Genomic DNA, 25,945 nt, shown 5'->3' with positions numbered 1-25,945 from the left:
TTTCAGAGACTAATCCTCCAATAACAGCCTTGATTACCAGTCTGTTTTCAGAGACCGCTCCAATAACAGCCTTGATTACCAGTCTGTTTTCAGAGACCACTCCAATAACAGCCTTGATTACCTGTCTGTTTTCAGAGACCGCTCCAATAACAGCCTTGATTACCAGTCTGTTTTCAGAGACCACTCCAATAACAGCCTTGATTACCAGTCTGTTTTCAGAGACCGCTCCAATAACAGCCTTGATTACCAGTCTGTTTTCAGAGACCACTCCAATAACAGCCTTGATTACCAGTCTGTTTTCAGAGACTAATCCTCCAATAACATCCTTGATTACCAGTCTGTTTTCAGAGACTAATCCTCCAATAACAGCCTTGATTACCAGTCTGTTTTCAGAGACTAATCCTCCAATAACAGCCTTGATTACCAGTCTGTTTTCAGAGACTGCTCCAATAACAAGATAGGAACTCTATGATGTACTGTCAGAGGCCATCACAGGAGGGTCAGTTTCACTTCCAATTTAATTAGGAAAAAAGTTGCATGAAAAATGTGTAAATATGCATAGAGGTGTGTGTTGCATTAGAAGAAAACAGCCTACCTTTCTGCCACCTTGGACATTTTTAACCGATGCCTGTCTAGTTGGGCTTGCCAGTATTGAATCTGAAAGGAGAAGGTGCCAATGTGATGGCATGCTGCTCTGTCAGATAACCAGTCAAGCTAACAATCATTCTGTCATATAACCAGTCAAGCTAACAATCATTCTGTCAGATAACATGATAGAGTCAAGCTAACAATCATTCTGTCATATAACCAGTCAAGCTAACAATCATTCTGTCATATAACCAGTCAAGCTAACAATCATTCTGTCAGATAACATGATAGAGTCAAGCTAACAATCATTCTGTCAGATAACCAGTCAAGCTAACAATCATTCTGTCAGATAACCAGTCAAGCTAACAATCATTCTGTCAGATAACATGATAGAGTCAAGCTAACAATCATTCTGTCAGATAACCAGTCAAGCTAACAATCATTCTGTCAGATAACCAGTCAAGCTAACAATCATTCTGTCAGATAACATGATTTTAGATATCTCAATCTCCCTGTAAACACTCTGTGTGACATGTCATTGCATTTTGATGGATATCTGTTGACATCCACCCTAGAATAACCCTCTTTTGTAATGTGTCCTTGAATTGACGACATTACCTGGTCACGTATCTCCTCCTCTGTGGGATCTTTGACCTCTGGAGCGGGGGTGTGGGTGGGGCTGTGGCTCCGAATGTCATTCTGGAGGCCGTACACAGACTGGAGAGGACCACCATTCAGATGCACAGAGAGAGAGAAGAGCCCATTCAAACTGACGTACAGAGGAGCAAGACAAGGACAGCCCATTCACACACACAGAGAAAGAGGAGGGAGAGGAGAATGTTGCTGTATTCTTTCTCTCTCTCTCTCTCTCTCTCTCTCTCTCTCTCTCTCTCTCTCTCTCTCTCTCTCTCTCTCTCTTTCACTCTCTTTCACTCTCTCACTCTCTGTCACTGCTGTCACCACATCCTCTCTCTCTGTCACTGCTGTCACCACATCCTCTCTCTCTGTCACTGCTGTCACCACATCCTCTCTCTCTGTCACTGCTGTCTCCACATCATCTCTCTCTGTCTCTGCTGTCACCACATCCTCTCTCTCTGTCACTGCTGTCACCACATCCTCTCTCTCGGTCACTGCTGTCACCATATCCTCTCTCTCTGTCACTGCTGTCTCCACATCCTCTCTTTCTGTCACTGCTGTCACCACATCCTCTCTCTCTGCTGTCACCACATCCTCTCTCTGTCTCCACATCCTCTCTTTCTGTCACTGCTGTCACCACATCCTCTCTCTCTGTCACTGCTGTCACCACATCCTCTCTTTCTGTCACTGCTGTCACCACATCCTCTCTCTCTGCTGTCACCACATCCTCTCTCTCTGTCTCCACATCCTCTCTTTCTGTCACTGCTGTCACCACATCATCTCTCTCTGTCTCTGCTGTCACCACATCCTCTCTCTCTGTCACTGCTGTCACCACATCCTCTCTCTCGGTCACTGCTGTCACCATATCCTCTCTCTCTGTCACTGCTGTCTCCACATCCTCTCTTTCTGTCACTGCTGTCACCACATCCTCTCTCTCTGCTGTCACCACATCCTCTCTCTGTCTCCACATCCTCTCTTTCTGTCACTGCTGTCACCACATCCTCTCTCTCTGTCACTGCTGTCACCACATCCTCTCTTTCTGTCACTGCTGTCACCACATCCTCTCTCTCTGCTGTCACCACATCCTCTCTCTCTGTCTCCACATCCTCTCTTTCTGTCACTGCTGTCACCACATCCTCTCTCTCTGTCACTGCTGTCACCACATCCTCTCTCTCTGTCACTCCTGTCTCCACATCCTCTCTCTCTGTCACCACATCCTCTCTTTCTGTCACTGCTGTCACCACATCCTCTCTCTTATTACAGTACATATGTCAGTCTATACCTTTCTTGTTTTATGAGGCTGCTTCATCCTTGATGACTTCTTGATGTCAGCTTCTGTTGTGTTCACACATCCAGGCTGTGGAGAGGAACAAGGACAAAAATCAATCATACATTTGGGGTCATTCCATGAAAAGTGGTAGTTACAGTCTGGACTCGGGATGGACTCAGGAGAGGCAAAAGTCGAGAGCCGTGCGTCCTCCGAAACACGACCCTGCCAAGCCGCACTGCTTCTTGACACACTGCTCGCTTAACCCGGAAGCCAGCCGCACCAATGTGTCGGAGGAAACACCGTACAACTGCCGACCGTGTCAGGAGTCGCTAGAGCATGATGGGACAAGGACATCTCGGCCAGCCAAACCCTCCCCTAACCCGGACGACGCTGGGCCAATTGTGCGTCGCCTCATGGGTCTCCCGGTCGCGGCCGGCTGCGACAAAGCCCGGGATCAAACCCGAATCTGTAGTGACGCCTCAAGCACTGCAGTGCCTTAGACCGCTGTAGTGCCTTAGACCACTGTAGTGCCTTAGACCGCTGTAGTGCCTTAGACCGCTACAGTGCCTTAGACCGCTGCACCACTCGGGAGGCCGCCCTTCGATATTTTATGTAGAAATTGTGCACCAATATTGCATTTTTAAAGCCTGTTATAATAACTGAAGTGCCCTTTAATATAGACCACATGGAGAATTCAATAAATCTGACTTGCTAAAGTCCCTCTGTGCACCCTCTGTGACTTCTAGGAAGATTTTCACCCACTTAATCCCAACATTTCTCCAGGTTTTCACCACCATTGTAAAGCCCTAGTCATTTCTGAAGATGATCTATTTCATGTGACTAAGTGAGTCATTTTACATGAACTGAACTCTCGTTTTAATATCGTGAAACTATTCCTTTTTTCATTTTATTCTAAAGAAACACTGAACATCTAATCATCAAATCATATTGTAAAAGTGGTTGAGCTGGTTCTAATCTAATAATCTTTTTGGCCATTTCCTGGTGTTTTATGGTGGAAAGCTGAACGGGTCGAGCATAATACTCAACCCTATTACTCATTGATAGAAAGGCTAGAAATGTTTTAATGATTTCAACTTTTTTGTGAAGCTTGCATTCAATTGCCACTCCCTGTTGCATCCAACAAGCCTCCATTGCCCCTGTCACGATCTGATTTATGGCTGATTTAAGGTGAAATCCTCAACCCTGTTATGGTCAACCCTGTTACGGTCAACCATGTTACGGTCAACCCTGTTGCGGTCAACCCCGTTACGGTCAACCCTGGTTACGGTCAACCCTGTTACGGTCAACCATGTTACGGTCAACCATGTTACGGTCAACCCCGTTACGGTCAACCCCGCTACGATCAACCCCGTTACAGTCCACCACGTTGCGGTCCACCCTGTTGCGGTCCACCCTGTTGCGGTCCACCCTGTTGCGGTCCACCCTGTTACGGTCCACCCTGTTACGGTCCACCCTGTTACTATATTTGGCGCTTAATAGTCACCTACTATAATGTTTTATTCTTTATTTAACCCCTTGAGATGGGAAAACGTGAAGTTTATGAAGTTGAACATGTGCTTTTTAATAACAGAATGTTAAAATGAGGTGAAATCAAACGTTTTGCTTTTACCATGTTACACATCTCAAAAGGCACCGAATCGGTGGAACGACCAAATTTCCACGTCTACATTTTTTCAGACACTCTTATCCAGAGCGACTTACAGTAGTGAGTTACATTTTCGTTCTGGTCCCCCCCGTGGAGCAAACAAACACTCCAACTATGCTGTGCTCCTCTCAAGCAGAGCAGAGGACACATTTCTGCTGGACAAATAAAATGGTAAATACTGTAACTGTAAGCGTTGATTTCTTTCCAAGGTGTTATTTAGTTAAGCCAAGACGGCTCCATATACACTACACCGTCTTGTTATACAACATCACGTCAACCCCTGAAGAGTCAAGCAGCACATCCACAGACAGACATAGGATGCCTCCCAAATGGCACCCTATTTAGTTCACTACTTTTGACCAGGGCCAATAGGGTGGTGTAGTAGTCTAGTATACCACAGCAGCGTGGGTTCCAATCCCGCCCAGTGCTATTTCCGCAACTCTCTCCTCTATCGGTCCTCTATTATCTATCCTGTCTAATAAACAGAAGATATGAGAGGAGTGGGACTCACCCTCGCCCCCCCCCCCAAAAAAAAGTAGTGCTCTTAATAGAGAATAGGGTGCGATTTGGAACACAAACGCTACCTGCAGTCCTGGGTGTATGACTTATCTACAGCACACATGACATGATACTCCATCTGAACAGTATGTCCCATTAGGCCAATAACACTACTGACTGAACACCAGGGAGTTAGACAGTTCTCATTACATTTACATTTACGTCATTTAGCAGACGCTCTTATCCAGAGCGACTTACAGTTTGTGAGTGCATACATATATATATTTTTTTTATACTGGCCCCCCGCAGGAATCAAACCCACAACCCTGGTTGCAAACGCCATGCTCTACCAACATCCCTGCCGGCCATTCCCTCCCCTACCCTGGACGACGCTGGCCAATTGTGCGCCACCCCATGGGTCTCCCGGTCACGGCCGGCTACTCATCTCCAACAGTATGTCCCATTAGGCCAATAACACTACTGACTGAACACCAGGGAGTTAGACAGTCCTCATCTCCAACAGTATGTCCCATTAGGCCAATAACACTAATGACTGAACACCAGGGAGTTAGACAGTCCTCATCTCCAACAGTATGTCCCATTAGGCCAATAACACTACTGACTGAACACCAGGGAGTTAGACAGTCCTCATCTCCAACAGTATGTCCCATTAGGCCAATAACACTAATGACTGAACACCAGGGAGTTAGACAGTCCTCATCTCCAACAGTATGTCCCATTAGGCCAATAACACTACTGACTGAACACCAGGGAGTTAGACAGTCCTCATCTCCAACAGTATGTCCCATTAGGCCAATAACACTAATGACTGAACACCAGGGAGTTAGACAGTCCTCATCTCCAACAGTATGTCCCATTAGGCCAATAACACTACTGACTGAACACCAGGGAGTTAGACAGTCCTCATCTCCAACAGTATGTCCCATTAGGCCAATAACACTACTGACTGAACACCAGGGAGTAAGACAGTCCTCATCTCCAACAGTATGTCCCATTAGGCCAATAACACTACTGACTGAACACCAGGGAGTTAGACAGTCCTCATCTCCAACAGTATGTCCCATTAGGCCAATAACACTACTGACTGAACACCAGGGAGTTAGACAGTCCTCATCTCCAACAGTATGTCCCATTAGGCCGATAACACTACTGACTGAACACCAGGGAGTTAGACAGTCCTCATCTCCAACAGTATGTCCCATTAGGCCAATAACACTAATGACTGAACACCAGGGAGTTAGACAGTCCTCATCTCCAACAGTATGTCCCATTAGGCCAATAACACTAATGACTGAACACCAGGGAGTTAGACAGTCCTCATCTCCAACAGTATGTCCCATTAGGCCAATAACACTACTGACTGAACACCAGGGAGTTAGACAGTCCTCATCTCCAACAGTATGTCCCATTAGGCCAATAACACTACTGACTGAACACCAGGGAGTTAGACAGTCCTCATCTCCAACAGTATGTCCCATTAGGCCAATAACACTACTGACTGAACACCAGGGAGTTAGACAGTCCTCATCTCCAACAGTATTTTTTTTTATTTTATTTTTTATTTTTAGTCATTTAGCAGACGCTCTTATCCAGAGCGACTTACATGAGCAATTAGGGTTAAGTGCCTTGCTCAAGGGCACATCGACAGATCTTTCACCTAGTCGGCTCGGGGATTAGAACCAGCGACCTTTCGGTTACTGGCACAACGCTCTTAACCACTAAGCTACCTGCCGCCCAGTATGTCCCATTAGGCCAATAACACTACTGACTGAACACCAGGGAGTTAGACAGTCCTCATCTCCAACAGTATGTCCCATTAGGCCAATAACACTACTGACTGAACACCAGGGATTTAGACAGTCCTCATCTCCAACAGTATGTACCATTAGGCCAATAACACTACTGACTGAACACCAGGGAGTTAGACAGTCCTCATCTCCAACAGTATGTCCCATTAGGCCAATAACACTACTGACTGAACACCAGGGAGTTAGACAGTCCTCATCTCCAACAGTATGTCCCATTAGGCCAATAACACTACTGACTGAACACCAGGGAGTTAGACAGTCCTCACCTCCAACAGTATGTCCCATTAGGCCAATAACACTACTGACTGAACACCAGGGAGTTAGACAGTCCTCATCTCCAACAGTATGTCCCATTAGGCCAATAACACTAATGACTGAACACCAGGGAGTTAGACAGTCCTCATCTCCAACAGTATGTCCCATTAGGCCAATAACACTAATGACTGAACTCCAGGGAGTTAGACAGTCCTCATCTCCAACAGTATGTCCCATTAGGCCAATAACACTACTGACTGAACACCAGGGAGTTAGACAGTCCTCATCTCCAACAGTATGTCCCATTAGGCCAATAACACTACTAACTGAACACCAGGGAGTAAGACTATCCTCATCTCCAACAGTATGTCCCATTAGGCCAATAACACTACTGACTGAACACCAGGGAGTTAGACAGTCCTCATCTCCAACAGTATGTCCCATTAGGCCAATAACACTACTGACTGAACACCAGGGAGTTAGACAGTCCACATCTCCAACAGTATGTCCCATTAGGCCAATAACACTACTGACTGAACACCAGGGAGTTAGACAGTCCTCATCTCCAACAGTATGTCCCATTAGGCCAATAACACTACTGACTGAACACCAGGGAGTTAGACAGTCATCATCTCCAACAGTATGTCCCATTAGGCCAATAACACTACTGACTGAACACCAGGGAGTTAGACAGTCCTCATCTCCAACAGTATGTCCCATTAGGCCAATAACACTACTGACTGAACACCAGGGAGTTAGACAGTCCTCACCTCCAACAGTATGTCCCATTAGGCCAATAACACTACTGACTGAACACCAGGGAGTAAGACAGTCCTCATCTCCAACAGTATGTCCCATTAGGCCAATAACACTACTGACTGAACACCAGGGAGTAAGACAGTCCTCATCTCCAACAGTATGTCCCATTAGGCCAATAACACTACTGACTGAACACCAGGGAGTTAGACAGTCCTCATCTCCAACAGTATGTCCCATTAGGCCAATAACACTACTGACTGAACACCAGGGAGTTAGACAGTCCTCATCTCCAACAGTATGTCCCATTAGGCCAATAACACTACTGACTGAACACCAGGGAGTTAGACAGTCCTCATCTCCAACAGTATGTCCCATTAGGCCAATAACACTACTGACTGAACACCAGGGAGTAAGACAGTCCTCATCTCCAACAGTATGTCCCATTAGGCCAATAACACTACTGACTGAACACCAGGGAGTTAGACAGTCCTCATCTCCAACAGTATGTCCCATTAGACCAATAACACTACTGACTGAACACCAGGGAGTTAGACAGTCCTCATCTCCAACAGTATGTCCCATTAGGCCAATAACACTACTGACTGAACACCAGGGAGTTAGACAGTCCTCATCTCCAACAGTATGTCCCATTAGGCCAATAACACTACTGACTGAACACCAGGGAGTAAGACAGTCCTCATCTCCAACAGTATGTCCCATTAGGCCAATAACACTACTGACTGAACACCAGGGAGTTAGACAGTCCTCATCTCCAACAGTATGTCCCATTAGGCCAATAACACTACTGACTGAACACCAGGGAGTAAGACAGTCCTCATCTCCAACAGTCCAGGGAGTTGTTTGTGCCATGGGAGATACTGGAGGAGGATAATTCCTCCTTGCATCCCAAATGACACCCTATTCCCTACATAGTGCACTACTTTTAACCAGCGCCCTATAGGGAATAGGGTGCAGTTTGAGACGCACACTTACTTGATGTGATGGGGGAAATGAATTTATTTCTGGCTGCAGTGTTGTCTGATTTGATTAACAGGACATTAAACCCACCCAGAGGTGGTTAAATGCTTGGAAGGTGATTTGACCCCTAAAGACCTCTACTCCTCAATCAGACTGTCCTTTGATTGGTGAACATTTAAGTGATAATGCCCTCGAAGCCGGTGTTTGGAGGATATATTGGCACGGGTGTTGTTAGGCCAGGGAAGAAGTCGAGGGCCCGGCAAACCGTGCCAATATATCCTCCAAACACCGGCTTCCCGGGCATTATCACTTTTATACAACGGGTTACGAACTTATTCAAATAATGATTGATTTATTTTAATTAAAAACTTTATTTTTATTAATTTATTAAACTATTTCATCCTTCCACAAGATATAGTCCCGACACAAATCTAGGGTTAATACCCAAGCCGGCTGGTCGTTCGTTCTATCGCGACCCAGTCATTCAGTCTGTATTTATGGACGCGTTCTAAATGTTCCATTGCCATACTGGCTGGCAACGTTCCTATCCCCTGCTCGCTAGCTAGCCAACTACGGCTAACTAACAGTCACGTCAAACAGTGCAGCCAGAATAATAACAGTAGCTGCATTTTGCATTTGTTTAAGGTAGGTTACCATCCCCTGGTTCAGCCTGACCCCATTGTCCAGTGATTACTGCTGAGGTAGGTTACCATCCCCTGGTTCAGCCTGACCCCATTGTCCAGTGATTACTGCTGAGGTAGGTTACCATCCCCTGGTTCAGCCTGACCCCATTGTCAAGTGGCAGAGGCCACTTTATAACTATGTGTTAGGGACCAGGTTGCCAGGGAACTCAGTCAGCTGACCTGCTCATTATAACTCTGTGTTAGGGACCAGGTTGCCAGGTAACTCAGTCAGCTGACCTGCTCATTATAACTCTGTGTTAGGGACCAGGTTGCCAGGGAACTCAGTCAGCTGACCTGCTCATTATAACTCTGTGTTAGGGACCAGGTTGCCAGGGAACTCAGTCAGCTGACCTGCTCATTATAACTCTGTGTTAGGGACCAGGTTGCCAGGGAACTCAGTCAGCTGACCTGCTCATTATAACTCTGTGTTAGGGACCAGGTTGCCAGGGAACTCAGTCAGCTGACCTGCTCATTATAACTCTGTGTTAGGGACCAGGTTGCCAGGGAACTCAGTCAGCTGACCTGCTCATTATAACTCTGTGTTAGGGACCAGGTTGCCAGGGAACTCAGTCAGCTGACCTGCTCATTATAACTCTGTGTTAGGGACCAGGTTGCCAGGGAACTCAGTCAGCTGACCTGCTCATTATAACTCTGTGTTAGGGACCAGGTTGCCAGGGAACTCAGTCAGCTGACCTGCTCATTATAACTCTGTGTTAGGGACCAGGTTGCCAGGGAACTCAGTCAGCTGACCTGCTCATTATAACTCTGTGTTAGGGACCATGTTGCCAGGGAACTCAGTCAGCTGACCTGCTCATTATAACTCTGTGTTAGGGACCAGGTTGCCAGGGAACTCAGTCAGCTGACCTGCTCATTATAACTCTGTGTTAGGGACCAGGTTGCCAGGGAACTCAGTCAGCTGACCTGCTCATTATAACTCTGTGTTAGGGACCAGGTTGCCAGGGAACTCAGTCAGCTGACCTGCTCATTATAACTCTGTGTTAGGGACCAGGTTGCCAGGGAACTCAGTCAGCTGACCTGCTCATTATAACTCTGTGTTAGGGACCAGGTTGCCAGGGAACTCAGTCAGCTGACCTGCTCATTATAACTCTGTGTTAGGGACCAGGTTGCCAGGGAACTCAGTCAGCTGACCTGCTCATTATAACTCTGTGTTAGGGACCAGGTTGCCAGGGAACTCAGTCAGCTGACCTGCTCATTATAACTCTGTGTTAGGGACCAGGTTGCCAGGGAACTCAGTCAGCTGACCTGCTCATTATAACTCTGTGTTAGGGACCAGGTTGCCAGGGAACTCAGTCAGCTGACCTGCTCAGTCAATCCCAGGCCCTACAGGGTAACAGATCCCTATTACTGCCTGTTCTTTAGTTGGGTGCAGAGAGACAGCAGGTCAGAACAACAGCACCACCTCAACACAACTCACCACTGGACCCTTCCTACAAGGACAAGAACTCAGCACCACCTCAACACAACTCACCACTGGACCCTTCCTACAAGGACAAGAACTCAGCACCACCTCACCACTGGACCCTTCCTACAAGGACAAGAACTCAGCACCACCTCACCACTGGACCCTTCCTACAAGGACAAGAACTCAGCACCACCTCAACACAACTCACCACTGGACCCTTCCTACAAGGACAAGAACTCAGCACCACCTCACCACTGGACCCTTCCTACAATGACAAGAACTCAGCACCACCTCAACACTGGACCCTTCCTACAAGGACAAGAACTCAGCACCACCTCAACACTGGACCCTTCCTACAAGGACAAGAACTCAGCACCACCTCAACACTGGACCCTTCCTACAATGACAAGAACTCAGCACCACCTCAACACTGGACCCTTCCTACAAGGACAAGAACTCAGCACCACCTCAACACTGGACCCTTCCTACAAGGACAAGAACTCAGCACCACCTCACCACTGGACCCTTCCTACAAGGACGAGAACTCAGCACCACCTCAACACTGGACCCTTCCTACAAGGACAAGAACTCAGCACCACCTCAACACAACTCACTACTGGACCCTTCCTACAAGGACAAGCCTCCACCCTGGACGTTCTATCTGTGTGTTAGTGCGTAATTGACAACATAAGTGGACATTGTTTTGTGTTCATGTGTGTATTTAATCTGTACATGACATCGGCTGTTATCACCATGCTAATATATGCTGATATGCCTCAATCAATGACAATATGCTATTACTTCATACATGCGTACTAGCCAACCGCAACCCTGTTCATCTGGCCCTTTTGTCATAGTTCATGGGTACTCTACATGTTCAGGCCGTGAGGTGAATCTCTCTCCATTACTTAACATGGGCCAAGAAGGCTGCCAGCCAGGTACTGTTGTTACATAACCAGTACGGCCGACCCAGTGACGTCATCACATCCAGAGTCACTTCCTGGCCACAACTAAGATGGCTGCTGTTCACCTATTAGCATTGTTAGCCATAGCATGTCAACCGATTAGCCCATAACCATGGTGCTAATGCTGCATGCTGGCCTATAGCCTGAGGCCTGCTAGCCGTTTGTCTAGTAGCCTAGCGTGCTAGCCTCCACTGTACACACCAAGTGCTACAATCCACAGCCTGTGGCCTACTAGACTAGCGTGCTAGCTTACCATGCTAGTTGGCCCTGTTCTTACTGTGTGCTAGGTTAGCCTAGCCTCTGTACATAGTGTGTTTATATTGTGTGCCATGCTCTGCTTATTAGCCCAGTGCTATTAGCCGCTATATGGTACTGCCTAGCTATCTAAAGATCTGTTTGATAACATTCAAAATGTTGAAATATTACCAATTGTTGCCTTTTCCCTGTGTAGATCAATAAGGAGTGAACCTATACATTTTGAACGCTGATATCAACTTACTTCAGTCTGGTGCCTGGTTGGTAAAACCATCTCAAATGATACATTACAATTCTCACCACTGATCTGTGGTGACAGGGAAACAGAGAGAGGTCGTATTCTCACCACTGGTCTGTGGTGACAGGGAAACAGAGAGAGGTTGTATTCTCACCACTGGTCTGTGGTGACAGGGAAACAGAGAGAGGTCGTATTCTCACCACTGGTCTGTGGTGACAGGGAAACAGAGAGAGGTTGTATTCTCACCACTGGTCTGTGGTGACAGGGAAACAGAGAGAGGTCGTATTCTCACCACTGGTCTGTGGTGACAGGGAAACAGAGAGAGGTCGTATTCTCACCACTGGTCTGTGGTGACAGGGAAACAGAGAGAGGTTGTATTCTCACCACTGGTCTGTGGTGACAGGGAAACAGAGAGAGGTCGTATTCTCACCACTGGTCTGTGGTGACAGGGAAACAGAGAGAGGTCGTATTCTCACCACTGGTCTGTGGTGACAGGGAAACAGAGAGAGGTTGTATTCTCACCACTGGTCTGTGGTGACAGGGAAACAGAGAGAGGCCGTATTCTCACCACTGGTCTGTGGTGACAGGGAAACAGAGAGAGGTTGTATTCTCACCACTGGTCTGTGGTGACAGGGAAACAGAGAGAGGTCGTATTCTCACCACTGGTCTGTGGTGACAGGGAAACAGAGAGAGGTCGTATTCTCACCACTGGTCTGTGGTGACAGGGAAACAGAGAGAGGTTGTATTCTCACCACTGGTCTGTGGTGACAGGGAAACAGAGAGAGGTCGTATTCTCACCACTGGTCTGTGGTGACAGGGAAACAGAGAGAGGTTATATTCTCACCACTGGTCTGTGGTGACAGGGAAACAGAGAGAGGCCGTATTCTCACCACTGGTCTGTGGTGACAGGGAAACAGAGAGAGGTTGTATTCTCACCACTGGTCTGTGGTGACAGGGAAACAGAGAGAGGTCGTATTCTCACCACTGGTCTGTGGTGACAGGGAAACAGAGAGAGGTCGTATTCTCACCACTGGTCTGTGGTGACAGGGAAACAGAGAGAGGTCGTATTCTCACCACTGGTCTGTGGTGACAGGGAAACAGAGAGAGGTTGTATTCTCACCACTGGTCTGTGGTGACAGGGAAACAGAGAGAGGTTGTATTCTCACCACTGGTCTGTGGTGACAGGGAAACAGAGAGAGGTCCTATTCTCACCACTGGTCTGTGGTGACAGGGAAACAGAGAGAGGTCGTATTCTCACCACTGGTCTGTGGTGACAGGGAAACAGAGAGAGGTTGTATTCTCACCACTGGTCTGTGGTGACAGGGAAACAGAGAGAGGTCGTATTCTCACCACTGGTCTGTGGTGACAGGGAAACAGAGAGAGGCCGTATTCTCACCACTGGTCTGTGGTGACAGGGAAACAGAGAGAGGTCGTATTCTCACCACTGGTCTGTGGTGACAGGGAAACAGAGAGAGGTCGTATTCTCACCACTGGTCTGTGGTGACAGGGAAACAGAGAGAGGTTGTATTCTCACCACTGGTCTGTGCACGTCCCAGAAAGCTCTCTCTTGACTGTCCAGAATCTTCCTCTCAATTTTGTCTCTTTTCTTGTCAACTCTGTTAAAGGATAGAGGTGGAGACACTGTAAAACAGACATCCCATCATTTATTTAGTGACAGATGTAGTTTCTTCTTTTGATCACTCTGTTGCAGATGAACTTTCTTGAAATGCAGGAAATGTAAAATGTGTAGTGTATTTGAGGTTTAAAAGGCTTCTGAAGTTTGTAATTTTCACTTAGAAATGTCAGACTTTATTTTCCCTAACAAAAAATGTATCAACCCCATGCAAACATGTTCATTAATTATTTCCTGTTGCTGGGGGATTATTTTCCTGCTGTAGCAAACTGACTCAAATTAAGATCCCTCTCCTCTCCTCTCCTCTCCTCTCCTCTCCTCTCCTCTCCTCTCCTCTCCTCTCCTCTCCTCTCCTCTCCTCTCCTCTCCTCTCCTCTCCTCTCCTCTCCTCTCCTCTCCTCTCCTCTCCTCTCCTCTCCTCTCCTCTCATTTCCCCTCCCCTCCCCTCATCTCCTCTCCCCCCTCTCCACTCCACTCCTCCCCTCTCCTCTCCCCCTCCCCTCATCTCCTCTCGCCCCTCTCCACTCCACTCCTCCCCTCTCCTCTCATCTCCCCTCCCCTCCCCTCCTCTCATCTCCCCTCCCCTCCTCTCCACTCCTCCCCTCATCTCCACTCCTCTCCTTTCCTCCTCTCCTCTCCCCCCTCCCCTCCTCTCATCTCCCCTCCACTCCTCTCCTTTCCTCCTCTCCCCCCTCCCCTCCTCTCCTCTCCTCTCCTCTCGTTCCACATCTGTGAGTAAATGGAGGCAGAGACCGTGAGGCTGTGTTGTTGGGAAAAAGGGCTGTTTTACCAGTCAGTCTGCATCAACGTAGGGAATAGGGTGCTATTTGAGACACAGCATTGGATGAACTACTTACTTTGCTTGTGCTTCAGCTTGCATAAATATAAACTCCCATTTCCTGGCGAAGGCTCTCTGTAGTCTGGCTAAGGTCTCCTTAAGAACACAGAAACAAACTAAAGGTTAGTGTCTTATAGTTAGACTACCTCTTACATAAAACATACCTCTGAGGGGACAGCAGTTAACTGCTTTCCAAACTAAGCAGGCTTGTCTCCATCAAATGGAGGATATTAGACTGGTTGATTGTTCTTTACACTAGGGTAGAGAGAACTGATACAGTAGAATAGAGGAGGAGGAGGAGGAGGAGGAGAGAGGTGGAGGAGGAGGAGGAGGAGGTGGAGGAGGAGGAGGAGGAGGTGGAGGAAGAGGAGGAGGGAAGAGGAGGAGGAGAGAGGTGGAGGAAGAGGAGGAGGGAAGAGGAAGAGGAGGAGGTGGAGGAGGAGGTGGAGGAAGAGGAGGAGGGAAGAGGAGGAGGAGGAGGAGGAGGAGGAGGGGGGTGGAGGAAGAGGAGGTGGGAAGAGGAGGAGGGAGCTTACAGCTTCGTAGTCAGCCAGCTCCAGGCGGGCTTTGTTTTGCATTGTTCTTTTGCAGAGGTAAACAGCTGAAAGAGACAGAGGTGAAACAGTCTGTCAGAGAACAGTCAGCAGAAACAGTCGGTCAGAGAACAGTCAGCAGAAACAGTCGGTCAGAGAACAGTCAGCAGAAACAGTCCATCAAAGAACAGTCAGCAGAAACAGTCAGTCATAGAAACAGTCGGTCAGAAACAGTCAGTCAGTCAGAGAAACAGTCGGTCAGAAACAGTCAGTCAGGAGAAATATCTTGCTACAGACGTGTTACCTTGTCCCGGACCTGCTGTTTCGACCCTCTCTCTCTCTCTCTCTCTCTACCGCACCTGCTGTTTCGACCCTCTCTCTCTCTCTCTCTCTCTCTCTCTCTCTCCACCGCACCTGCTGTTTCGACCCTCTCTCTCTCTCTCTCTACCGCACCTGCTGTCTCGACCTCTGAATGCCAGGCTATGAAAAGCCAACTGACATTTACTCCTGAGGTATTGACCTGTTGCACCCTCTACAACCACTGTGATTATTATTTGACCCTGCTGGTCATCTATGAACGTTTGAACATCTTGAAGAACGATCTGGCCTTAATGGCCATGTACTCTTATAATCTCCACCCAGCACAGCCAGAAGAGGACTGGCCACCCCTCAGAGCCTGGTTCCTCTCTAGGTTTCTTCCTAGGTTCCTGCCTTTCTAGGGAGTTTTTCCTAGCCACTGTGCTTCTACATCTGCATTGCTTGCTGTTTGGGGTTTTAGGCTGGGTTATGTATAAGCACTTTGTGACAACTGCCTTGTAAGGATCCGACGGCGAGCAAGTAAACTGCCTCTTCCATCAATCCTATTAGCCAATCTTCAATCATTTGAAAATAAATTGGATGACCTAAGATTACGGTTATCCTACCAACGGGACATTAAAAACTGTAATATCTTATGTTTCACCGAGTCGTGGCTGAACGACGACATGGATAACATACAGCTGGCGGGATATACACTGTATCGGCAGGATAGAACGGCTGACTCCGGTAAGACAAAGGGTGGCGGTCTGTGTATATTTGTAAACAACAGCTGGTGCACCAAATCTAATATTAAGGAAGTCTCGAGGTAGAGTTTGAGACCACACTATTTACCAACAGAGTTTTCTTCTATATTTTTCATGTTGACATCGAGGGGAGTTCTTATTATAGCTCAATGCGAGGGGCGTGACTTTTTAAAACCTGGTGGTGGATTATTGTTCATTATTGTTCGTTTTATCTTCAGTAAAGGATTTGGTCACGATGCTCTCTATTTCCAGATTTCTTCACAAAAATCAAGCTGTTTGGTTTCTAGACAGTTGCAGAGGACTCTGTCTTCTCAGACAGATGGAGAGACCCGAATCGCACACATTCTCAAAGAGAAGTTTCCATCGGCCACGTCTCTAAAAGTTGTGGACAATCAGGTGCCATGTATGAAGTCCATATAGAATCCAATGAATTTAAAGGGAAAATAACTGTTCAACAACACCAACTAGTCAACCAGGCACTCGAGAAGGAGATCCAAGGAATGCTAAGAATATTCACAGATGTTCCTCGAGAGTGGGACCAAGCCCTTTCACAAATTGTAGGTCTATGAACGTACACCGCTCAAACGGAATGTCATATGCTGATTCAATTTTCATCTGAGGACGAACACCCCAAAATCTCAGATTAACTGCTGATGTGCCTGTGGCAGAGGAAACGGTTTGTCCTGTTAATATTGTCAGAAATAATCTGAAGAATTCATGGTAGGGGCACGTTTTACAACGTAAATTGTGTAATAAATGTAACTCTAAAACCATCATATATTTTTATTTATTTACCATAAACACAGTTAAATCATTGATATGAGAAATGTATGCACTCACTAACTGTAAGTCGCTCTGGATAAGAGCGTCTGCTAAATGACTAAAATGTAATGTAAAATGTATTTACCACCACAAACCGATGCTGGCACTAAGATTGCTTATTAAGATTGCACTAAGATCCAGGCTCTGTCGCAGCCGGCCGCGACCGGGAGACTCATGGGCGGCGCACAATTGGCCCAGCGTCGTCCAGGGTAGGGGAGGGAATGGCCGGCAGGGATGTAGCTCAGTTGATAGAGCATGGCGTTTGCAACGCCAGGGTTGTGGGTTCGTTTCCCACGGGGGGCCAGTATAAAAACAAATATGTATTCACTAACTGTAAGTCGCTCTGGATAAGAGCGTCTGCTAAATGACTTAAATGTAAATGTAAATGTAAATGCTTATGGCCACAATACAGCTCATTGAGTGCAAACAGGAAAACGCTCATCCAGAGAGAGCGCTCCTAGTGGCCGGGGACTTTAATGCAGGGAAACTTAAATCCATTTTACCTCATTTCTACCAGCATGTTAAATGTGCAACCAGAGGAAAAAAACTCTAGACCACCTTTACTCCACACACAGAGACGCATACAAAGCTCTCCCTCGCCCTCCATTTGGCAAATCTGACCATAACTCTATCCTCCTGATTCCTGCTTATGAGCAAAAACTAAAGCAGGAAGCACCAGTGACTCGGTCAATAAAGAAGTGGTCAGATGACACAGATGCTAAGCTACAGGACTGTTTTGCTAGCACAGACTGGAATATGTTCCGGGATTCTTCCGATGGCATTGAGGAGTACACCACATCAGTCACTGGCTTCATCAATAAGTGCATCGATGACGTCATCCCCACAGTGACCGTACGTACATACCCCAACCAGATGCCATGGATTACAATCAACATCCGCACTGAGCTAAAGGGTAGAGCTGCCGCTTTCAAGGAGCGGGACTCTAACCCGGACGCTTATAAGAAATCCCGATATGCCCTCTGATGAATCATCAAACAGGCAAAGCGTCAATACAGGACTAAGATTGAATCGTACTACACCGGCTCTGATGCTCGTCGGATGTGGCAGGGCTTGAAATCTATTACAGACTACAAAGGGAAGCACATCAGCGAGCTGCCCAGTGACACAAGCTTACCAGACGAGCTAAATCACTTCTATGCTCGCTTCGAGGCAAGCAACACTGAAGCATGCATGAGAGCATCAGCTGTTCCAGATGACTACGTGATCACGCTCTCCGTAGCTGATGTGAGTAAGACTTTTAAGCAGGTCAACATTCACAAGGCTACCGATGGTGCAGCTGTATAACTTTTTGAGGATCTGAGGACCCATGCCAAATCTTTTCAGTCTCCTGAGGGGGAATAGGCTTTATCGTGCCCTCTTCACAACTGCCTTGGTGAGTTTGGACCATGATAGTTTATTGGTGATGTGGACACCAAGGAACATGAAGCTCTCAACCTGTTCCACTACAGCTCCGTCGAAGAGAATGGGGGCGTGCTCAGTCCTCTTTTTTTCCTGTAGTCCACAATCATCTCCTTTGTCTTGGTCACGTTGAGGGAGAGGTTGTTATCCTGGCACCACATGGCCAGGTCTCTGACCTCCTCCCTATAGGCTGTCTCATCGTTGTCGGTGATCAGGCCTACCACTGTTGTGTCGTCGGCAAACTTAATGATGGTGTTGGAGTCTTGCCTGGCCATGCAGTCATGGGTGAACAGGGAGTACAGGAGGGGACTGAGCACGCACCCCTGAGGGGCCCCCGTGTTGAGGATCAGCGTGGCAGATGTGTTGTTAACTACCCTTACCACCTGGGGGCGGCCCGTCAGGAAGTCCAGGATCCAGTTGCAGAGGGAGGTGCTTAGTCCCAGGGTCCTTAGCTTAGTGATGAGCTTTGAGGGCACTATGTTGTTGAACGCTGAGCTGTAGTCAATGAATAGCATTCTCACGTAGGTGTTCCTTTTGTCCAGGTGGGAAAGGGCAGTGTGGAGTGCAATAGAGATTGCATCATCTGTGGATCTGTTGGGGCGGTATGCAAATTGGAGTGGGTCTAGGGTTTCTGGGATGATGGTGTTGATGTGAGCCATGACCAGCCTTTCAAAGCGCTTCATGGCTACAGACGTGAGTGCTACGGGCCGGTAGTCATTTAGGCAGGTTACCTTAGTGTTCTCGGGCACGGGGACAAGCTATCCTACTGTCCACTTCATCTATCCCAAGCTATCCTACAGAGGTGTTATCAGATACAGCTGGTGGGGAAACAGAGGGGTTATCAGATACAGCTGGTGGGGAAACAGAGGGATTATCAGATACAGCTGGTGGGGAAACTGAGGGGTTATCAGATATAGCTGGTGGGGAAACAGAGGGGTTATCAGATACAGCTGGTGGGGAAACAGAGGGGTTATCAGATACAGAGGAAACAGAGGGGTTATCAGATACAGCTGGTGGGGAAACAGAGGGGTTATCAGATACAGCTGGTGGGGAAACAGAGGGGTTATCAGATACAGCTGGTGGGGAAACAGAGGGGTTATCAGATACAGGGGAAACAGAGGGGTTATCAGATACAGCTGGTGGGGAAACAGAGGGGTTATCAGATACAGCTGGTGGGGAAACAGAGGGGTTATCAGATACAGGGGAAACAGAGGGGTTATCAGATACAGCTGGTGGGGAAACAGAGGGGTTATCAGATACAGCTGGTGGGGAAACAGAGGGGTTATCAGATACAGGGGAAACAGAGGGGTTATCAGATACAGGGGAAACAGAGGGGTTATCAGATACAGGGGAAACAGAGGGGTTATCAGATACAGCTGGTGGGGAAACAGAGGGGTTATCAGATACAGGGGAAACAGAGGGGTTATCAGATACAGGGGAAACAGAGGGGTTATCAGATACAGCTGGTGGGGAAACAGAGGGGTTATCAGATACAGCTGGTGGGGAAACAGAGGGGTTATCAGATACAGCTGGTGGGGAAACAGAGGGGTTATCAGATACAGGGGAAACAGAGGGGTTATCAGATACAGCTGGTGGGGAAACAGAGGGGTTATCAGATACAGCTGGTGGGGAAACAGAGGGGTTATCAGATACAGCTGGTGGGGAAACAGAAGGGTTATCAGATACAGGGGAAACAGAGGGGTTATCAGATACAGCTGGTGGGGAAACAGAGGGGTTATCAGATACAGGGGAAACAGAGGGGTTATCAGATACAGCTGGTGGGGAAACAGAGGGGTTATCAGATACAGCTGGTGGGGAAACAGAGGGGTTATCAGATACAGAGGAAACAGAGGGGTTATCAGATACAGCTGGTGGGGAAACAGAGGGGTTATCAGATACAGAGGAAACAGAGGGGTTATCAGATACAGCTGGTGGGGAAACAGAGGGGTTATCAGATACAGCTGGTGGGGAAACAGAGGGGTTATCAGATACAGCTGGTGGGGAAACAGAGGGGTTATCAGATACAGCTGGTGGGGAAACAGAGGGGTTATCAGATACAGGGGAAACAGAGGGGTTATCAGATACAGGGGAAACAGAGGGCTTATCAGATACAGGGGAAACAGAGGGGTTATCAGATACAGGGGAAACAGAGGGGTTATCAGATACAGCTGGTGGGGAAACAGGGGTTATCAGATACAGCTGGTGGGGAAACAGAGGGGTTATCAGATACAGGGGAAACAGAGGGGTTATCAGATACAGCTGGTGGGGAAACAGAGGGGTTATCAGATACAGGGGAAACAGAGGGGTTATCAGATACAGGGGAAACAGAGGGGTTATCAGATACAGCTGGTGGGGAAACAGAGGGGTTATCAGATACAGCTGGTGGGGAAACAGAGGGGTTATCAGATACAGGGGAAACAGAGGGGTTATCAGATACAGCTGGTGGGGAAACAGAGGGGTTATCAGATACAGCTGGTGGGGAAACAGAGGGGTTATCAGATACAGGGGAAACAGAGGGGTTATCAGATACAGCTGGTGGGGAAACAGAGGGGTTATCAGATACAGCTGGTGGGGAAACAGAGGGGTTATCAGATACAGCTGGTGGGGAAACAGAGGGGTTATCAGATACAGGGGAAACAGAGGGGTTATCAGATACAGCTGGTGGGGAAACAGAGGGGTTATCAGATACAGCTGGTGGGGAAACAGAGGGGTTATCAGATACAGCTGGTGGGGAAACAGAGGGGTTATCAGATACAGGGGAAACAGAGGGGTTATCAGATACAGGGGAAACAGAGGGGTTATCAGATACAGGGGAAACAGAGGGGTTATCAGATACAGCTGGTGGGGAAACAGAGGGGTTATCAGATACAGGGGAAACAGAGGGGTTATCAGATACAGGGGAAACAGAGGGGTTATCAGATACAGCTGGTGGGGAAACAGAGGGGTTATCAGATACAGGGGAAACAGAGGGGTTATCAGATACAGCTGGTGGGGAAACAGAGGGGTTATCAGATACAGGGGAAACAGAGGGGTTATCAGATACAGGGGAAACAGAGGGGTTATCAGATACAGAGGAAACAGAGGGGTTATCAGATACAGCTGGTTGGGAAACAGAGGGGTTATCAGATACAGCTGGTTGGGAAACAGAGGGGTTATCAGATACAGGGGAAACAGAGGGGTTATCAGATACAGGGGAAACAGAGGGGTTATCAGATACAGGGGAAACAGAGGGGTTATCAGATACAGCTGGTGGGGAAACAGAGGGGTTATCATATACAGCTGGTGGGGAAACAGAGGGGTTATCAGATACAGGGGAAACAGAGGGGTTATCAGATACAGCTGGTGGGGAAACAGAGGGGTTATCAGATACAGCTGGTGGGGAAACAGAGGGGTTATCAGATACAGCTGGTGGGTGGGGAAACAGAGGGGTTATCAGATACAGCTGGTGGGGAAACAGAGGGGTTATCAGATACAGCTGGTGGGGAAACAGAGGGGTTATCAGATACAGGGGAAACAGAGGTGTTATCAGATACAGGGGAAACAGAGGGGTTATCAGATACAGCTGGTGGGGAAACAGAGGGGTTATCAGATACAGCTGGTGGGGAAACAGAGGGGTTATCAGATACAGCTGGTGGGGAAACAGAGGGGTTATCAGATACAGCTGGTGGGGAAACAGAGGGGTTATCAGATACAGCTGGTGGGGAAACAGAGGGGTTATCAGATACAGGGGAAACAGAGGGGTTATCAGATACAGCTGGTGGGGAAACAGAGGGGTTATCAGATACAGCTGGTGGGGAAACAGAGGGGTTTTCAGATACATCTGGTGGGGAAACAGAGGGGTTATCAGATACAGCTGGTGGGGAAACAGAGGGGTTATCAGATACAGCTGGTGGGGAAACAGAGGGGTTATCAGATACAGCTGGTGGGGAAACAGAGGGGTTATCAGATACAGGGGAAACAGAGGGGTTATCAGATACAGCTGGTGGGGAAACAGAGGGGTTATCAGATACAGCTGGTGGGGAAACAGAGGGGTTATCAGATACAGCTGGTGGGGAAACAGAGGGGTTATCAGATACAGCTGGTGGGGAAACAGAGGGGTTATCAGATACAGAGGAAAAAGAGGGGTTATCAGATACAGCTGGTGGGGAAACAGAGGGGTTATCAGATACAGCTGTCTCAGATTTCTAAACTAAACATTGTTTAGTTTCTATCAAATCCCTATTTTGTCACCTGATGATATTTGAGCTAAGAGAGGGTTATGTCTCAGGACTGCTATTACCAAACTAAAAGCACGTTGATGTTTTCTCAGCTGTAGGTGAAACAAACCAGATACCTTCAGCTCTACACTCTTAGAAAAAAGGTTCCAAAAGCGTTCTGTCCCCATAGGAGAACCCTTTTGTTTTCAGGGAAACGCTCTGTGGATTGGGTCCTACATGGAACCCAAAAGGGTTCTACCTGGAACCAAAAAGGGTTATTTGAAGGGTTCTCTTTTGGGGACAGCCATATAACCCTTTTAGGTTCTAGATAGCACCTTTCTTTCTAAGAGTGTAGACCCTGAACTGAGATGTCTCCAAACAATGATGGATGAAGTGGACTGTAGGATAGATAGGTATACATCAGGAGAGAGGTTTCTGACATGACAAAACAGAGGATGGTTAGATAGGTACAGTGGGGGAAAAAAGTATTTAGTCAGCCACCAATTGTGCAAGTTCTCCCACTTAAAAAGATGAGAGAGGCCTGTAATTTTTATCATAGGTACACGTCAACTATGACAGACAAAATGAGGAAAAAAATTCCAGAAAATCACATTGTAGGATTTTTAATGAATTTATTTGCAAATTATGGTGGAAAATAAGTATTTGGTCAATAACAAAAGTTTCTCAATACTTTGTTATATACCCTTTGTTGGCAATGACACAGGTCAAATGTTTTCTGTAAGTCTTCACAAGGTTTTTGTCACGATCGTTGACACATGATGAAGCGGACCAAGGCGCAGCGTTGAAGGTGAACATATTATTTATTTAGAATGATCACACGATCAAAACAACAACGATAACGTGACGTCTATGGTATAACACAAACCAAATCAGAACAAGATCCCACAAAGAATAGCTGAAAACAGCCTACCTAAGTATGGCTCCCAATCAGAGACAACGAGCAACAGCTGCCTCTGATTGGGAACCACCCTGACCAACATAGATCTATATGATCTATAACAAAACCCAAAACATAGAAAACACAACATAGAAGCTACCCCGAGAAACGAAACATAGAAAATCCACACCCTGGCTCAACATTTCAGAGTCCCCAGAGCCAGGGCGTGACAGTACCCCCCCCCCAAAGGCGCGGACTCCGACCGCGCCAACAGAACACCACAGGGGAGGGACCGGGTGGGCACTCCGCCTTGGCGGCGGATCCGGCTCTGGGCATGATCCCCACTCCCTCTCTAACCCCCCACAGTACCCCTGGTCCGGTCTGGCCCTGCTGGCCGGAGCTGGACTGACCACTGGTGGAGCGGATTGCTCTAGCTCCGACGTGAAGCATCTGACCGGTGCCGGACCAGCCACCGGTGGAACAGGCACGGGCCGTGCCGGACTGACGACGCACACCACTGGCTTGGTGTGGGGAGCAGGAGCGGGCCGAGCCGGGCTGTCGAAGCGCACCCCTGACTTGGTGCGGGGAACAGGCACGGGCCGTGCCGGACTGACGACGCACACCACTGGCTTGGTGTGGGGAGCAGGAGCGGGCCGAGCCGGGCTGTCGAAGCGCACCCCTGACTTGGTGCGGGGAGCAGGAACGGGCCGAGCCGGACTGACGACGCACACCACTGGCTTGGTGTGGGGAGCAGGAGCGGGCCGAGCCGGGCTGTCGAAGCGCACCCCTGACTTGGTGCGGGGAGCAGGAACGGGCCGAGCCGGGCTGACGAAGCGCACCACTGACTTGGTGCGGGGAGCAGGAACGGGCCGCGCCGGGCTGACGAAACGCACCACTGACTTGGTGCGAGTGGCAGGAACAGGCCGGACCGTACTGGGAACACACACCACTGGCCCTACGTGGGGATCAGGAACAGGCCGGACCGGACTGGCAACACACGCCAGTACCTCTCGCCGTGCCTTTACAACCTCCTTCCCCCTGGTGACCAGTGACTCCCGTAACCTGGCGTCCTCCTGCTGCCCCGTCGTCCACGGCGTTAGCCCCCCCCTAAAAAATTTATGGGCTTCACTCCTACCCGTGGCCAAGGCCTCCATCCCTCTTGCCAGACTCGCACTCATCTCCTCCCACGTCCATCCTCTCTCCTCGTCACGCTGCTTGATCCAGTCAAGGTGGGATCTTCTGTCACGATCGTTGACACATGATGAAGCGGACCAAGGCGCAGCGTTGAAGGTGAACATATTATTTATTTAGAATGATCACACGATCAAAACAACAACGATAACGTGACGTCTACGGTATAACACAAACCAAATCAGAACAAGATCCCACAAAGAATAGCTGAAAACAGCCTACCTAAGTATGGCTCCCAATCAGAGACAACGAGCAACAGCTGCCTCTGATTGGGAACCACCCTGACCAACATAGATCTATATGATCTATAACAAAACCCAAAACATAGAAAACACAACATAGAAGCTACCCCGAGAAACGAAACATAGAAAATCCACACCCTGGCTCAACATTTCAGAGTCCCCAGAGCCAGGGCGTGACAGTTTTCACACACTGTTGCTGGTATTTTGGCCCATTCCTCCATGCAGATCTCGTCTAGAGCAGTGATGTTTTGGGGCTGTCGCTGGGCAACACGGACTTTCAACTCCCTCCAAACATTTTCTATGGGGTTGAGATCTGGAGACTGGCTAGGCCACTCCAGGACCTTGAAATGCTTCTTACGAAGCCACTCCTTCGTTGCCCGGGCGGTGTGTTTGGGATCATTGTCATGCTGAAATACCCAGCCAGGTTTCATCTTCAATGCCCTTGCTGATGGAAGGAGGTTTTCACTCAAAATCTCACGATACAAGGCCCCATTCATTCTTTCCTTTACACGGATCAGTCGTCCTGGTCCCTTTGCAGGAAAACAGCTCCAAAGCATGATGTTTCCACCCCCATGCTTCACAGTAGGTATGGTGTTCTTTGGATGCAACTCAGCATTCTTTGTCCTCCAAACACAACGAGTTGAGTTTTTACCAAAAAGTTCTATTTTGGTTTCATCTGACCATATGACATTCTCCCAATCCTCTTCTGGATCATCCAAATGCACTCTAGCAAACTTCAGACGGGCCTGGACATGTACTGGCTTAAGCAGGGGGACACGTCTGGCACTGCAGGATTTGAGTCCCTGGCGGCGTAGTGTGTTACTGATGGTAGGCTTTGTTACTTTGGTCCCAGCTCTCTGCAGGTCATTCACTAGGTCCCCCCGTGTGGTTCTGGGATTTTTGCTCACCGTTCTTGTGATCATTTTGACGCCACGGGGTGAGATCTTGCGTGGAGCCCCAGATCGAGGGAGATGATCAGTGGTCTTGTATGTCTTCCATTTCCTAATAATTGCTCCCACAGTTGATTTCTTCAAACCAAGCTGCTTACCTATTGCAGATTCAGTCTTCC

The 25,945-nt window shown here is 48.2% G+C and overlaps 1 protein-coding gene across 1 annotated transcript in view; it reads right to left on the bottom strand.

Annotated features, from left to right (window-relative positions):
* Nucleotides 1-595: 595 nt before the first annotated feature.
* Nucleotides 596-25,945, bottom strand: part of LOC311121140 (regulator of G-protein signaling 7-like) — a gene marked incomplete at both ends in the record, with an annotated part of 38,773 nt that continues 13,423 nt past the window's right edge. The window contains 6 exons of the mRNA XM_084195664.1: nucleotides 596-657; nucleotides 1,207-1,305; nucleotides 2,507-2,581; nucleotides 13,578-13,659; nucleotides 14,534-14,610; nucleotides 15,051-15,115. Coding sequence (XP_084051790.1) covers nucleotides 596-657; nucleotides 1,207-1,305; nucleotides 2,507-2,581; nucleotides 13,578-13,659; nucleotides 14,534-14,610; nucleotides 15,051-15,115 — 460 coding nt within the window. The remainder of the gene's footprint in view (nucleotides 658-1,206; nucleotides 1,306-2,506; nucleotides 2,582-13,577; nucleotides 13,660-14,533; nucleotides 14,611-15,050; nucleotides 15,116-25,945) is intronic.

The sequence above is a fragment of the Coregonus lavaretus genome (assembly GCF_964263955.1).
Source record: "Coregonus lavaretus genome assembly, contig: HAP1_SCAFFOLD_235, whole genome shotgun sequence".
NCBI lineage: Eukaryota > Metazoa > Chordata > Actinopteri > Salmoniformes > Salmonidae > Coregonus > Coregonus lavaretus.
Note: the sequence above shows the minus strand (reverse complement) of the source record. Positions and strands in the feature narration are given on the sequence as shown.